At 38.2% G+C, this 14,259-nt stretch overlaps 2 protein-coding genes across 12 annotated transcripts in view; both read right to left on the minus strand.

Moving 5' to 3' along the window:
• LOC131684033 (tropomyosin-2) overlaps window positions 1-7,268 on the minus strand; it is a 155,935-nt gene extending 148,667 nt beyond the window's left edge. For 5 of the 11 annotated variants that reach the window (XM_058966527.1, XM_058966530.1, XM_058966524.1 and 2 more), the window contains exon 1: window positions 7,111-7,268. The gene's annotated coding sequence lies outside the window, so the exon portion shown is untranslated. Of the gene's footprint in view, window positions 1-6,921 lie in introns of all 11 variants that reach the window. The other 6 variants (XM_058966538.1, XM_058966536.1, XM_058966537.1 and 3 more) reach the window with 4 other exon arrangements.
• A 1,447-nt stretch (window positions 7,269-8,715) lies between these two features.
• LOC131681373 (uncharacterized) lies at window positions 8,716-9,491 on the minus strand. The gene is made up of 2 exons (XM_058962128.1): window positions 9,426-9,491; window positions 8,716-9,360 (listed from the first exon to the last, which is right to left on the minus strand). The coding sequence occupies exons 1-2, from the start codon at window positions 9,426-9,428 to the stop codon at window positions 8,788-8,790; spliced, it is 576 nt and encodes a 191-aa protein (XP_058818111.1). The 5' UTR covers window positions 9,429-9,491; the 3' UTR covers window positions 8,716-8,787.
• Window positions 9,492-14,259: the final 4,768 nt, after the last annotated feature.

Here is a 14,259-nt window from a genome sequence, read left to right on the forward strand (position 1 = left end):
TGTAGGCTATGGTAGTCTTGCATAAAAGACAGAATATCACAATTTTGAGCTTAGTTGGGAAAACATTTGTCACTGCGGAATATTTTTACGTCAGTTATATCGCAAGCTTTAGCGGATTGATCGAAGATCAGATATGGTCCGACCGATGCATGATTTTAAACTGAAAATTACAATTTTTGATAACGAATCTTGTTCGGCATCCATTTTACTAAACCTTTGTCAGCAATAGATCATAAAAGCAGCTTTGCTTTACTTGCATGTACAAAAGATGGGTGGATAATGTCTGGGATATAACCGAAATGTCACGATGGCACTTGGGCTGATGATTCGAATGCACCGTTATCAATAATTCACAAACAGCACGTCGAAAAAAGCTGCCTTTCCAAATTCCAATATCCTTGGAGTCCCATAAAGGCTATCAAAAAATCGAGGTGACACTAGATCTTAACGTTTCATGACCATCTAATGGCGATTTCGCTTGAACCTGAAACTGAGTCTGGTTCTAACCCCAACCGCTGTCAGTTCATACATTTTGACAGCAGTTGGGGTTAGGAACTGACTCAGTTTCGCCTCAAACGAAAACCACATAAGTCATTTTTCATTAAAACTATGAACTCGTGTTTTGAATATTCAAAGAATTCTTGGCATTCGAGTGAAAATTTTCGCTCTTTTATCGTGAAGTCCAATCCATTTATCATGTCTGATTGAGCTGAAATTTTGCATCGAGACTTTTTTCGAGGTTTCGAGGTTATAAAATTAGATGGTCACTTATTTCCCATACGTGTACTCTAATATGCAGTCTCCTGAATAGATGCTTACATGAAATGTGCGGCAGTCAAACACGAACGAACTTCGATCGAATCTTTTAGAAATCGGTATTTTTAAAAGTTTCCAATCATCGCAAATAAATATAATGGTTGGTGAAGGGTTGGACGACCGAAGCAGATTGAATTCCCTAAAAATTGCCAACTCAGTAAACTGATCTACAGATACAGTCTTCCGGAACAATCCTCCTTCCGCCTTTAAATACCTAGGGGCTACTGATTTCCCAAAGTCTTCCGAAAAAAAACACCTCACTTCGAATGATATTAGAGAGAAATCTGCAGTGAACTTATATGTAAAATTTCACATAACTATAGTGTTCTGTTGATGTTCCATACTAATGCTGTTGCCCGAAAAAGGCCAACAAAATTTCATTCATTAATTCATTAGATTGTCTTGCAGATACTTAACTTCATATTCACCGCGGGGTGGTAGCGCAAGGGGCGCAAAACTCAGAGACTCATCAAGGGCGCCAGAAGACCAAGCTACGGCTCCGCGTCCAAGTAACATTTTCAATGTTTGTAAGAAATATAAAATAATGTCTACGAATAATGAAACAAATATAGTCCTTTATTTTAGAAAGTGGATATATATATCTGCTAATTGTCTTGTCTATAAAATACACGAGCTTTCTGTGGAACAGCCGTCCTCAGTTGCTACTTTGTATCTTCAAAAACATAAGCGGCTCTTCTACATCTCCTCTTCAAGCCCTTTTCTTTCTTTTTGACATTTAATAATTTCAGCTTAACCAGAGTCCAATACGTTTCTATTTGGTAAAGTTCAAGACATTTTGGCGGATTGGCTGTTTTTGGCACATGTTTGAACCTTTGTGAATCGACCCGTTCCGGGACTAGACTAATCCAATAATACGATAAAAAGCGCCTACGTTCGCGTAGTTAATGGTTATGTGTCACATGCCGACTTATGTAGAGACTAGAGCTTTGTTGGTCACGTTAGATGACTGTGACAAAAACCTAAATGTCGTCGTCTTCAGAAATCTATCCAGTAATAACGGAAGTCAAGTGAGACTCGTAAGTAGAACGAGGCAGTATAAGAAAACACTAGTCACGATAGTATAGTTGAGGTTATTTGTTTCCTTCACGGAAAAAAATCCGTTCATAAATTCATGAACAAAAGGTCACGATTTCGTGAACTGAACAATTTACGAAAACCGTGACCAAGTTCTTCAAATTGTGAATAAAAAAATCTCATATTCATTTAATTTATTATACATATCTTCGGCTTACTGCCGTTCGTTGTTTAGAAAAATCCTTATTGATATATATTTATTATATCTAACTTAAAACTCGTTTTAGACACATTAAAATCAAAAATTCCAATTATTTCCTTTATTATTTTACACAACACCTATCGATCGGATTACTCTGCCCATATGCAGTTCAATGCCGGAATATCCAAAGAAGAGGCTGGTTTCGAAATCGGCGCTGTGGAGCATAAAAGTTTACTTTCTGGAGGAGATTACGACAATCCATATTTCCAGTGTTAACGTCGTATATTAAAAGCCTCTGTAGTAAAACCCATCGCTGTTCAAGAGTCTGCATATTCAACGGGTCGATCGGAGTATGGATGCAAACGTACTGGATCGCGCCATTGCAGATTTCTAAGAGCAAATCGCAAGAAACGTTTTTGCACTCGCCCGATTCGCTGACGTTGAGTTGCGTTGTGTGGCGCCCAAACTTGGACAGCGTATTCCAGGGTACTGCGTATCAGAGAGCAGTACAACGTATTGAGTGCATACGGATCACTGAAATCAGAAGCGTTTCTTCGCAAAAAACCGAGAGTCGCAAAAGCTTTGCAGCTATTGTGGAAATTTCGCTGAATTTCAGTTTGTAGTCAAATAAAATGCCTAGGTCTTTAATTGACAACACCCTCTCTAGGCTGTAGTTATCTACTTTATAGTCGAAACGAGAAATCAAGCGACATTGACTAAAGCTAATCATTTTGCACTTCTTTGTGTTCAAATCCATTCCGTTGAATTTACACCAATCTTGAACTAAGTCGATATCAGCTTGAAGAACTACATAATCTAGAGATTTTATTTTTCGGAAAATTTTCAGGTCATCGGCATATAACAGCTTTACAGACTGGATTCGCTCGCAGAGGTCGTTTATGAATAAGAAGAATATAAGAGGCCCGAGATGACTGCCTTGTGGGACCCCAGTCGGTAATTCGAAAACAGTCAAGGTAAGGTTTGCAAATTTCACATAAGCTGATCTATTGTCTAGGTAGGAATTCAGTCAATTAGTTAGCCAGATGGGAAAGTAAAGCCTTTCCAGTTTATTGATGGCAATATTATGCGGAACATGGAAAATGAACTATTTGTGTTTTCAAAAAACTAGTTCGCCCCGAATATATACATGGCGTTATATTAGAATGTTTGATTGGGTTACTGTCGTTGTTCCCTAGACATGCTTAGTTTTTGGTGTGATTCTTATTCATGCTTTGGGAATATACAGCCGACAGTCAAACGTTGCTCACGATTTCAAGAGATTATTCGCGATTCTTGTGATTGCTCATCACGTTACCATGCTATTTTTTCATGAGTGGATTTTTCTGACTATCGGGATTAAAGTTCTTGATTTCAGGATCTTAGTCGCGATTTTCGTAATTTCTATTTACGTTATCGTGATATTTTAGTCATGAGTAGAGTGATTCATGTTCATGATTTCTGGATCTTGACTAACATGATTTTAGATATTTTTTTCACGAGTTGTGTGATTTGTTTTCATGATTTCAGGATCTTAGTCACGATTTTTGTAACTTCTTTTCATGTTATCGTCATATTTTAGTAATAAATAGAGCAATTCATGTTCTTGATTTCAGGATCTTAGTCACGATTTTAGATATGTTTTCTTTAGTTGTGTGATTTGTATTCATGATTTCAGGATCTTAGTCACGATTTTCGTAATTTCTGTTCATGTTATTTTATTTTAGAGCTTAATTTCAAAGAGTAATGTAACTAATGTTCATGATATCAGTTTTATAATGTTATTCATAGATTCTCTTCGCCGTAGCGTGAATTATTATTTTATGGTTACTATAGGTTTTTTTTACTCGGAATAACGTGACAATATGAACTGGATCATAAAAATGTGACTGATTCGCTATATCTTGTTCTGTGAACTGTTTGGGGTTCTCAGCACAAAGTTTTCTGTACGGACATCACAATAAACCTTATAAAATGAATAGCGATGTTCGAGGTCCTAATAATTTTTTTTTAAATCTACTTCTCGTACCTATTTCTTGTCGCCATTAGCCAGGCATTTTATGAAAAAGTGCATGGAACAAAAATGATTCCACGAATAATACTCCAAATCTTGTGAAAGAGTTCACGTAAAAATTTCATTACATTTCGCATGAAATTGTTAATGCTTAGGGATATCTTCTAAATATCACCAGTACGCAAAATAGATTGTAAATCATCTAGTAGGAATCATGAACCAGTTCACGAATACAGGAATAATATTTCATGATGTCGTGAACTATTTCACGAGCACGGATATTGGATCGTGACAAATATGTTAGCTATCATGAACCAGTTCACAAATACATGAATAATATTTTATGAACTCGTGAACTTCTTCACGAAAACGAATGGTAAGTTGTGACCATTATACTAGGTATCATGAACCAGCTCACAAATATATGAATAATATTTCATGATTTCATGCGCTATTTCACGGGCACGGAAACTGGATCGTAACTAATATATTAGGAATTATGAACCAGTTCACGAATACATGAATAATATTTGATGATTTTGTGAAATATTTTACGAGCGCGGATATTGGATCGTGGCTAATATTTTAGAGATCATGAATTAGTTCACGGGGATTGAATGGATTCATGAATAAAATTCCGAATTTCGTGAAATAGTTCACAAGAAAATACCCAGAATATTTTGATTTTGTGAACTAATGTTCCTATATCTATGAAAAACATCATTAGTCAACCTTTATGAATAATGTTCATAAAGTTGAGAACCGGGCATTCTGCAATCCACCCTGGGTACTAGTGTATGTAGACAGAACACTCAGAAATGACATGCAGTTTGTATGGAAAATATTGTGATTGAAGCAGGAAACAATAACAATAGGTTCAAGCTTCTCGAATTTTGTTTTCCAATATTTATGAATTTTAGTGATCATATTTCAACGCTAGAATGCTCTACCAGTGTTAGGCGTATTTTAATTGTGGAAATTCTTAATTCGAACTCTCGGAATCACATAAAAGTGCTTTTTGTATAAAAAAACGAAGGTTGAATGCTTTTCCAACTCCTTGCGATTTTCTTTGCAGCATCAGTACAGAAACAGAAGCGTAATGAAATCGATGGTTCTTATTTACAAAATAAAATTTTAAGCATTCAATGAAGATATGTTGAATTCAGCGAACGCAGTATTTCGATGCGAGTGGAGATCCTTCTTCTTTAGGGATCAATTTACCATTGAATATGAGAATAGTGTTGTGAAGTCAGAAATACGCAAAAAGAACAGTAAAAAATAAACCATGATACATGAGATAATGTACGAATTTGGAATCGGATCATAAAAAATGGAAAATATCAAAATCGTACACCCCAATCTGGGATCCTGACCATCGTGATATATCGAGCTATTCAACTTTTAAACTTAAACATTTACAAACGGAACGAAAGATTTAATTTTCTTCACTAGTTGATGAACAACGAGCTAGAACTCATAATACAATAACTGGTTCATGAACAATAATCCTTAAATTGCGATCGACATCACTGTACAAACGATAATTCAAGATTTATGTTCCTATTGTTATAAACGAGTTTACGTCTACAGTTAATTAAATTGTGATCAATGTATTTATCACATTAGTGTTAAATAGATGAACACAGGTACCATACAAATGATTAAAGTTTTTCTTGTTGTATTAAATTGTTTATTTGATAATATAACTTTCGTGTAGCGAAGATACACCACATTCGCAGAGACACCCGTCATACCCGATCAAATGTCAAATGCGACAGCCAGTAAGACAGAAAGACACTGGTTTAATATCTACTACATGGAATACCGATCTGCCAGAGTGTCCCGACCCTGCTTCTTCAACCGAGTCATTCTTGCTGCTCGGGGCGGTGGCTGTACCATTTCCATTCAATCAGTCCAACAATAGAAAGGCGTAGGACGAGTTTTCTCGCGGCGCAACCGCAGACCGGCTGCTTCCTAAAACGAGTACGAATTCGTGCGATCGGAGAAAATTTCTAAAAATAGATCATCAGTTAGAGCAACACAGTCAACAGGTATCACGCTGGCGCCCGAAAAACCATCAACCGACGGTTGCCCGATTCTACGCGGCTGACCAATGAGACAGTCATGCACGGTCCTTCGCGGCGAACATGTCGGAAATGATGCAAGCGATCCGATTGCATCTTCAATGTCCCACGGTAATCCTGAGATACACAAACAGTTGCTTTGAGTTTCATAATTCAAACACCCACCGAGAAACCGGATTAAACAATCATACAGAGACGGAAAAGCACACATGAGCTGCGAACTATAAATAGCTCGGTAAATTTCGCTTCAAACCGTTCGAGTGTGAAAAATTCTGACCAGACACTTTTTTGTACATTCCGAGCACGAACCGACTTAAGATCTATACAGGGTGTGTGAAGCAAATATTTAAAAATAGGTCCATAAATTCTTGCTCGATTGAGGTTTGCGATACAAACGGATTCGATGTAAAGGCGCGATTTAAAAATACATTGCAATTTGAAGACATTTCGCGTGTCAACGGCCAATAAACGAACCTATGATTCATGGAAATCATCAAAAATTTGCATTATTTAGTCACTAGGATAAATTTGTGATCACTCAACTCCCCGCCAGCGAAATCGTGTTAGTATATTACAATTGATACCAATCCTTTTTGGGTCCTCCGATCTTGCTCAGGTCTTCTGTGTGGGGGAGTTTCGAACACTATCAACTGATTGTTTTCGAAAGGCCCTGTCCAAAACAGGTATTCACTGATAGCACGTCACACACTCATTCTCATGCTCCCAAGCACTTTTCCACAGAAATCTTCAGTCCAGTTACTCCAATCACTAACCGACTAGCACAAAAGTCACTTTTTAGGTTCAAATTCTCGTTACAAGCTAAGCAGTTATCACAAAAAATCCTTCAATTATCCCACCAAACTAGCAATTACTTAATCCTATTCCCATCCAGCCAAAAAGCCCTACAGAAAACCTCGCACTTCTCGGTTCTAGAAAATCTACGAGCAGCGCGGTTTACTTACACTTGAATCCGCGAGTTTAACAGTTTAAAGGCGAACTGAAAAACGTTCGCAAGCGTTTTTTGATAGCGGCGCACTGTTTTGCGCGAGCCGGGACCGCGTGCACCAACACCAGCCAGCGAGCTGTGCGTGTCCTGACGTTGCACAGTGAAAGCGGCGCGAGCACACCAATACCGGCAGGCCCGACCGGGGGGACAACTTGTGCTGATGCGGCCGACCCGAGTGCGCCCCACCACCATAGAGTGTAGCAGGCCGAGCGCACTGGGTCGAATCCCCACCACGGTTTTTCCGAGCCGAGGAAAATTCCCACCACTTGCGGTAGCATAGTTACAGTACACCTACCTACCTACACCTAGCCGGCAGTGAGCGTAGCAAGCGGTGCGCATTGATCGCATATATGGAGACGCCATGCGGCGGTGCTGATATTCGTGAAACGCACGAACAGCATCAGCAGTGAACACGATCGCGAGTCAACGGTGCTCTGCTAGAAGGAAAGGTAGAGCAGGATTTGCTGGTGATTAATGATGTCACTCATGTTGTTGAAATAATATCGTTTCAATTTTCTTTTGTTTTAATACTATTCAAATCTCGATTAAGAAATATTTCTTTTTTTTTTCCTAATTAGAAATAAATTTTGACCTGTTTTTAAACGGAACTGTTTGAGCCTCATTCTATTTGGTAAAAAGAGAAATTAATTCCGCCAATGATAAGTAATAACATTCAGATATATATATATATATATATATATATATATATATATATATATATATATATATATATATATATATATATATATATATATATATATATATATATATATATATATATATATATATATATATATATATATATATATATATATATATATATATATATATATATATATATATATATATATATATATATATATATATATATATATATATATATATATATATATATATATATATATCACACATTTCGTTTGAAAAGTATATGAACAACGTTGGTGTGAAGTGTTTGTAAAATTGATGAGTCTTCATCATTACTTAGAACAAATATTAGTAGTGATTATAGTGTAGTCGGGTAATTATAACATATCATTGATTTGAGATATAAAATTATGAAATTTCCGATTCGTGTTTTCCTATTTCTGTTGTCCACTTGATTCATTTGTTCTAAAATAGGACTAATTTCGGTAATAACGGAAATACCAAAACCTAGCAGTGAGATGCGATATTTTTTATACATGTACTGCTTGCTGATTCATTAGTTTGTAATATTCATGCGAAGTAGACTCCCAACTTGCGATGGACATGACATGACACAGTTTTGAGTTATGCACGAATAAAGTAGATAAATCATGCAAAATCAACAAAATTAGCGCAACAAATGAAATAAATAAGATAGGTTGTAATTTATTTGCTCATCTCAGATAACTCCAACAAGACTTACTTATGGCATTTTCGTTTTTGACAGTGCACTACACCGGTGTAGTCGGTGCTACACTCATTCTAACTTGGGTGTAATCAGTCTATCTCTTTCTTTGCATTACACCGGTACTCCCTATTTACAACGTAGAGACTGTAGTATACCAATAATGCATTACCAAGTGTAACAGGGACTGTATGTATTTCTCGAACACGGTTCGTAACACTACATATCAATTCTACCGATTGAAACGATTTTTTGTAAATATTATTAGCATGACGGCTCCTTGTTAGACATTTCTTTATCCTTAGACGATCTCCTCGAGGAGTTCTTTGAATCCATAATCATGTCCTTGGCAGCTTCAGAAATTATATTCTCCCCTGTAAAGCAACACGGGTCCACTTCCATGTATGCCAATCGGGATTGTTCCGATGATCTTCTGCATTCCTGAAACGGATTAGGACCGTCGTCTGTGTTGTGCAACATCAACGAATCATTAGACGTTTTTGGCGAATCATTCAGGGTATCTTTTTCAAATGACTCCACAAGCTCCACAGTACTTATAACCTTAGATGCACCGACGGTCTCATGTGATTCAGGAGAGCTGCCAGAGGTAGATCCGCTAATGTCCGCATCATGGCATGGTTTGTATAAATTCAAATCGCTAACGGCTTTCTTACTTTCGCTCCTCGCGACCGCTGCCAATTTGAATTCTTCTTCGGAAAAATTATTATGCTTGCTTCCGAAAAATAACCCGGATAAACAATCTATCCCGTAAAACACGCTTTCGTCCAGTGTGGGACCGAAGGATCCGAGTCTCAAGTCGGTCAGGCTAATTTTGTCCTGTTGGTTGGATTGAAATTATTCATTAGTTTGACTTTCGCCAGATTTATGTTGCCGATAACTACCATGTGTATCGATAAAAATAACAATCAAAATTTGGAGCTGAAATTTAGACCAAATCTTCCGTTTACAAACTTTTAAAATGACGAAACTTTTTACTACGGTTGCTTCGATCCAATGTAAATGAATAGAAAATCGTATGAGTAAACAAACTTGCAACGAGCCAGCAGTGATCGAAAATTTATTTGGACTAGACTGTAAATACGTTGCGCATATCGGTTAAAAAGTTACATTAATGTAGTGCAGGAAAAATAAACTGGGGCAGACCTGGTTTTTAAAGGGACCGCGACAGAGCCTGCGACACACTTTTATCCCGAGTGGGTAGTACTATTAGTATAGCGCAAGAGGTTTATTACTACGAATTTCGCAGTCCACACGCTTGCATTACATTCACATAAATTATTTGCGGGGCATTTATGCAAATTGGATCGTGGTACACAGCCGTAAATCAATGTTCCATAGTTTTGTACCTAGAGTCAAACCCAAAGTTTTTTCGATTCCACTTTTTAATAAAATAAACACTGAAAATTATAATTTTTTTCTAGAGTTGTCCTACTGGAACTGTAGAGCTAGGTTCTCGGAAGGGCTCCCCGTCAGAATCACATACTACAATTTGCAGACAAGACAGGCAATGTCGCCCACTAAAACACTGCTTTAGGCCAATTGTAGCGGGCCGTGATTCTGAATGTGATATTCATTGTACGGTTCAGGTATATGCGGGCGTAGGGACTCGCGATCGCGTGTATGATCGCGAAGAGCTCGAGCATTTGTGCGTTAACGTGTTCGATCGCGTGTGCGTTTGTATGTCGCGTGCTAACGTGTACGTTACTTCGCGTGCATAAATTCTTTTTTATAACCGTGTCCCTTTCGCATATTCGCGTGTGTTCTTGGATAATTGCGCGCGGACCGTGAATCTAATACTTTATTTTTGGTGTACGGCTAAGATGTTAAAAGAGAGTGAGATCTTCACTATCACTAGAGTTCCCGGTGATGTCGCCATGGAACGTGTTGTCTAGTGGATATGAGCTTTATTTTTTTTATTGGTCCTACTGACTGTATCGGCCTAAGTTATTGGGACAGAGAGTAATGGTTTCCGGACGTGACCGATTCATGAGCACGCGAAAATGGACGTTTGTAGATTCGCGTTTGAGACAGCGTTTGAAACTTCGAAAGTGCTAAAACATGCTCCTTATTACCGGGGTGTTATCAAGTTTGCGCGATCGCGAACGTAGGTGTGCGTTGTTCATCGCGAAGGGCTTAAGCGTTCGTATGTTAACGTGTTTGTCACGTGTGCTCGCGTTCATGTGACTTCGCGTGTGCAAGACTGGATTTTGTAACCGTGTGGCCATTCCAATATACGCGTGCGTTCTTGGATGGTCACGCGGACCTTCGTTCTGATATTTTTGGGTGTACAATTCACATTCTGACAGGGAGTAAGTTACCCCAACTCACTAGAGTACTCGGTCATGTCGCCTTGTAACGTGGTGTCCAGTGGATATGAGAGCTTCCTTTTTTTAATTGATCCAATTGAAGGCATGGACCTAGTCTGCTAATATCAAGGATAGAAACATCCGGAAGTGATCGATTCATGATCGTGCGAGTGTGGGAGTTTTTAGGTTCACGCTTGAGACCGCGTTTGAAAATTCATAGGAGCTGAGACATTCACCAAGTATTGTATATTGTATATTATTTTATAATATTTGCATTCACTTTATCACCGGGATATTATCATGTTCACGAGATCGCGGGTGTAGGTGCCGTGGATGGTCGCGAAGGGCTCAAGCATTTGTATATAAACGTGTTTGTCACGTGTATGTGACTTTGCGTGTATAATTTCGATTTTATAATCATGTTGCGTGTATTTTTCAATGATCGCGCGCGGACCGGTAATCTAATGCTTAATTTTTAGTGTATGGTACAGATGGTAGAAGAGAGTCAGTTTCCCCATATCACTAGCGTTACAGGTCATGTCGCCATGGAACGTGTTGTCTAGTGAACATGAGCGTCATTTTTGATTGATTCAACTGAAGGTATTAGTCTGGGCTGCTAGGACCGTGGTTGGACTTCCGGACGTGGCCGTTTCAAGATCGCGCGAGTGGTGGGTTAATGTTTGAGACCTCGTTTGTAAGTTTATAGGTGTTACGTTTACTTAACTACCGGGGTGTTCTAATGTTGGCAAAATTGCGGCCGTATGTGTAGAGGATTGCAATTGCATGGTCGCGTTTGTGACCAGGTTTGTATTATCACGAAGACAATGAGCGTTTGTACGGTTGTTCCTATATGAATATATAGAGCATAGTCGAGTACAGAGTATACCAATAAAAGGAATCATGGAATGCCGAATAAAGAAAAAAATATGCAAAGAGTATGATTAGAAGTGCATAAATTGACCTATACTATTTTGATATACATGAGTAATGGAAAAGCAAACTAATAGATGTACAAAAGAACAGATTAATGAAGTTGGATATAAAAACACATGAAACATAAAATCAAACTACTTTAACTCGTGCAAATGTTGTTTATTTGCTATTAACGACAATTGCATTCTGTTAGACTTTCATCATGTTATGCTGACCGGGAACGGATGATTCACGTGCGTCGGTAAATTAATTGTACCTTAATTTATTCAATCCAACCTTCCCGAATGAATAGAATCGAATGCACAAATTGAATACCGGAAAGATTACCCACTATTCTATCATAAACGCCAGTTCTGCATCCATTCCCTGAGCCAACTGTCACAAATATTCAGACGAACACATACACAGATAGACATACGATTAGCACATAACAATGGTACACTAGTACTAAAAACTACAATTACTACAAAACGACAACTAATAGATTTCTATTGATGTATTTATTAAATTAATTTAATAATTAAATTAATTTTATCAGCCTGTGCACGATGACGAAGTCGGCCGAAAAATGGACACACACTGGCCCCCACTGTGAGCCCCTCCACCAATACTGCCATTTAGCTGTGGAATAATGCCATCAAACGTAGCCCACAGCAAAAGTCAATGCACGTCGACCCGCCAGCCGGTCACGTCAGCGCGCACAGGCTAGTGGTTGAGCGTTAGTATGGTTTGGCGCAGAGTATGAAAAAACATAAAACATAAAAAAGACCCATAAGCCCTCTCGGTCTCCTCGATGCGCCACTATCAAGGCGTAATGCAAAAACCATCTTAAAGCAATTGTCTGTCAGAGGTTCTGTAGCACTTATGCATGCAGTATGCTTGATGATGTTTGCAATACCGTCAAACCCCTCGGCCTAGGGGAGGGACTGAAAATTATATAACAAATTACACCAAATTACAAAATTTAAAAAAAAATCATTACTAGCGTTACAGGTCATGTCGCCATGGAACGTGTTGTCTAGTGAACATGAGCGTCATTTTTGATTGATTCAACTGAAGGTATTAGTCTGGGCTGCTAGGACCGTGGTTGGACTTCCGGACGTGGCCGTTTCAAGATCGCGCGAGTGGTGGGTTAATGTTTGAGACCTCGTTTGTAAGTTTATAGGTGTTACGTTTACTTAACTACCGGGGTGTTCTAATGTTGGCAAAATTGCGGCCGTATGTGTAGAGGATTGCAATTGCATGGTCGCGTTTGTGACCAGGTTTGTATTATCACGAAGACAATGAGCGTTTGTACGGTTGTTCCTATATGAATATATAGAGCATAGTCGAGTACAGAGTATACCAATAAAAGGAATCATGGAATGCCGAATAAAGAAAAAAATATGCAAAGAGTATGATTAGAAGTGCATAAATTGACCTATACTATTTTGATATACATGAGTAATGGAAAAGCAAACTAATAGATGTACAAAAGAACAGATTAATGAAGTTGGATATAAAAACACATGAAACATAAAATCAAACTACTTTAACTCGTGCAAATGTTGTTTATTTGCTATTAACGACAATTGCATTCTGTTAGACTTTCATCATGTTATGCTGACCGGGAATGGATGATTCACGTGCGTCGGTAAATTAATTGTACCTTAATTTATTCAATCCAACCTTCCCGAATGAATAGAATCGAATGCACAAATTGAATACCGGAAAGATTACCCACTATTCTATCATAAACGCCAGTTCTGCATCCATTCCCTGAGCCAACTGTCACAAATATTCAGACGAACACATACACAGATAGACATACGATTAGCACATAACAATGGTACACTAGTACTAAAAACTACAATTACTACAAAACGACAACTAATAGATTTCTATTGATGTATTTATTAAATTAATTTAATAATTAAATTAATTTTATCAGCCTGTGCACGATGACGAAGTCGGCCGAAAAATGGACACACACTGGCCCCCACTGTGAGCCCCTCCACCAATACTGCCATTTAGCTGTGGAATAATGCCATCAAACGTAGCCCACAGCAAAAGTCAATGCACGTCGACCCGCCAGCCGGTCACGTCAGCGCGCACAGGCTAGTGGTTGAGCGTTAGTATGGTTTGGCGCAGAGTATGAAAAAACATAAAACATAAAAAAGACCCATAAGCCCTCTCGGTCTCCTCGATGCGCCACTATCAAGGCGTAATGCAAAAACCATCTTAAAGCAATTGTCTGTCAGAGGTTCTGTAGCACTTATGCATGCAGTATGCTTGATGATGTTTGCAATACCGTCAAACCCCTCGGCCTAGGGGAGGGACTGAAAATTATATAACAAATTACACCAAATTACAAAATTTAAAAAAAAATCATTAAAAAATAAAATTCTGCATGCGTTAGAAAAAGTAAGTTTGAAGATGTAACTACTGTCAAAATTTCTGCATTCCAAAATTAACAAATGTTTTACTGTTAAAATAC

Source organism: Topomyia yanbarensis, chromosome 2 (assembly GCF_030247195.1).
Source record: "Topomyia yanbarensis strain Yona2022 chromosome 2, ASM3024719v1, whole genome shotgun sequence".
In the NCBI taxonomy this organism is placed as follows: Eukaryota; Metazoa; Arthropoda; class Insecta; order Diptera; family Culicidae; genus Topomyia; species Topomyia yanbarensis.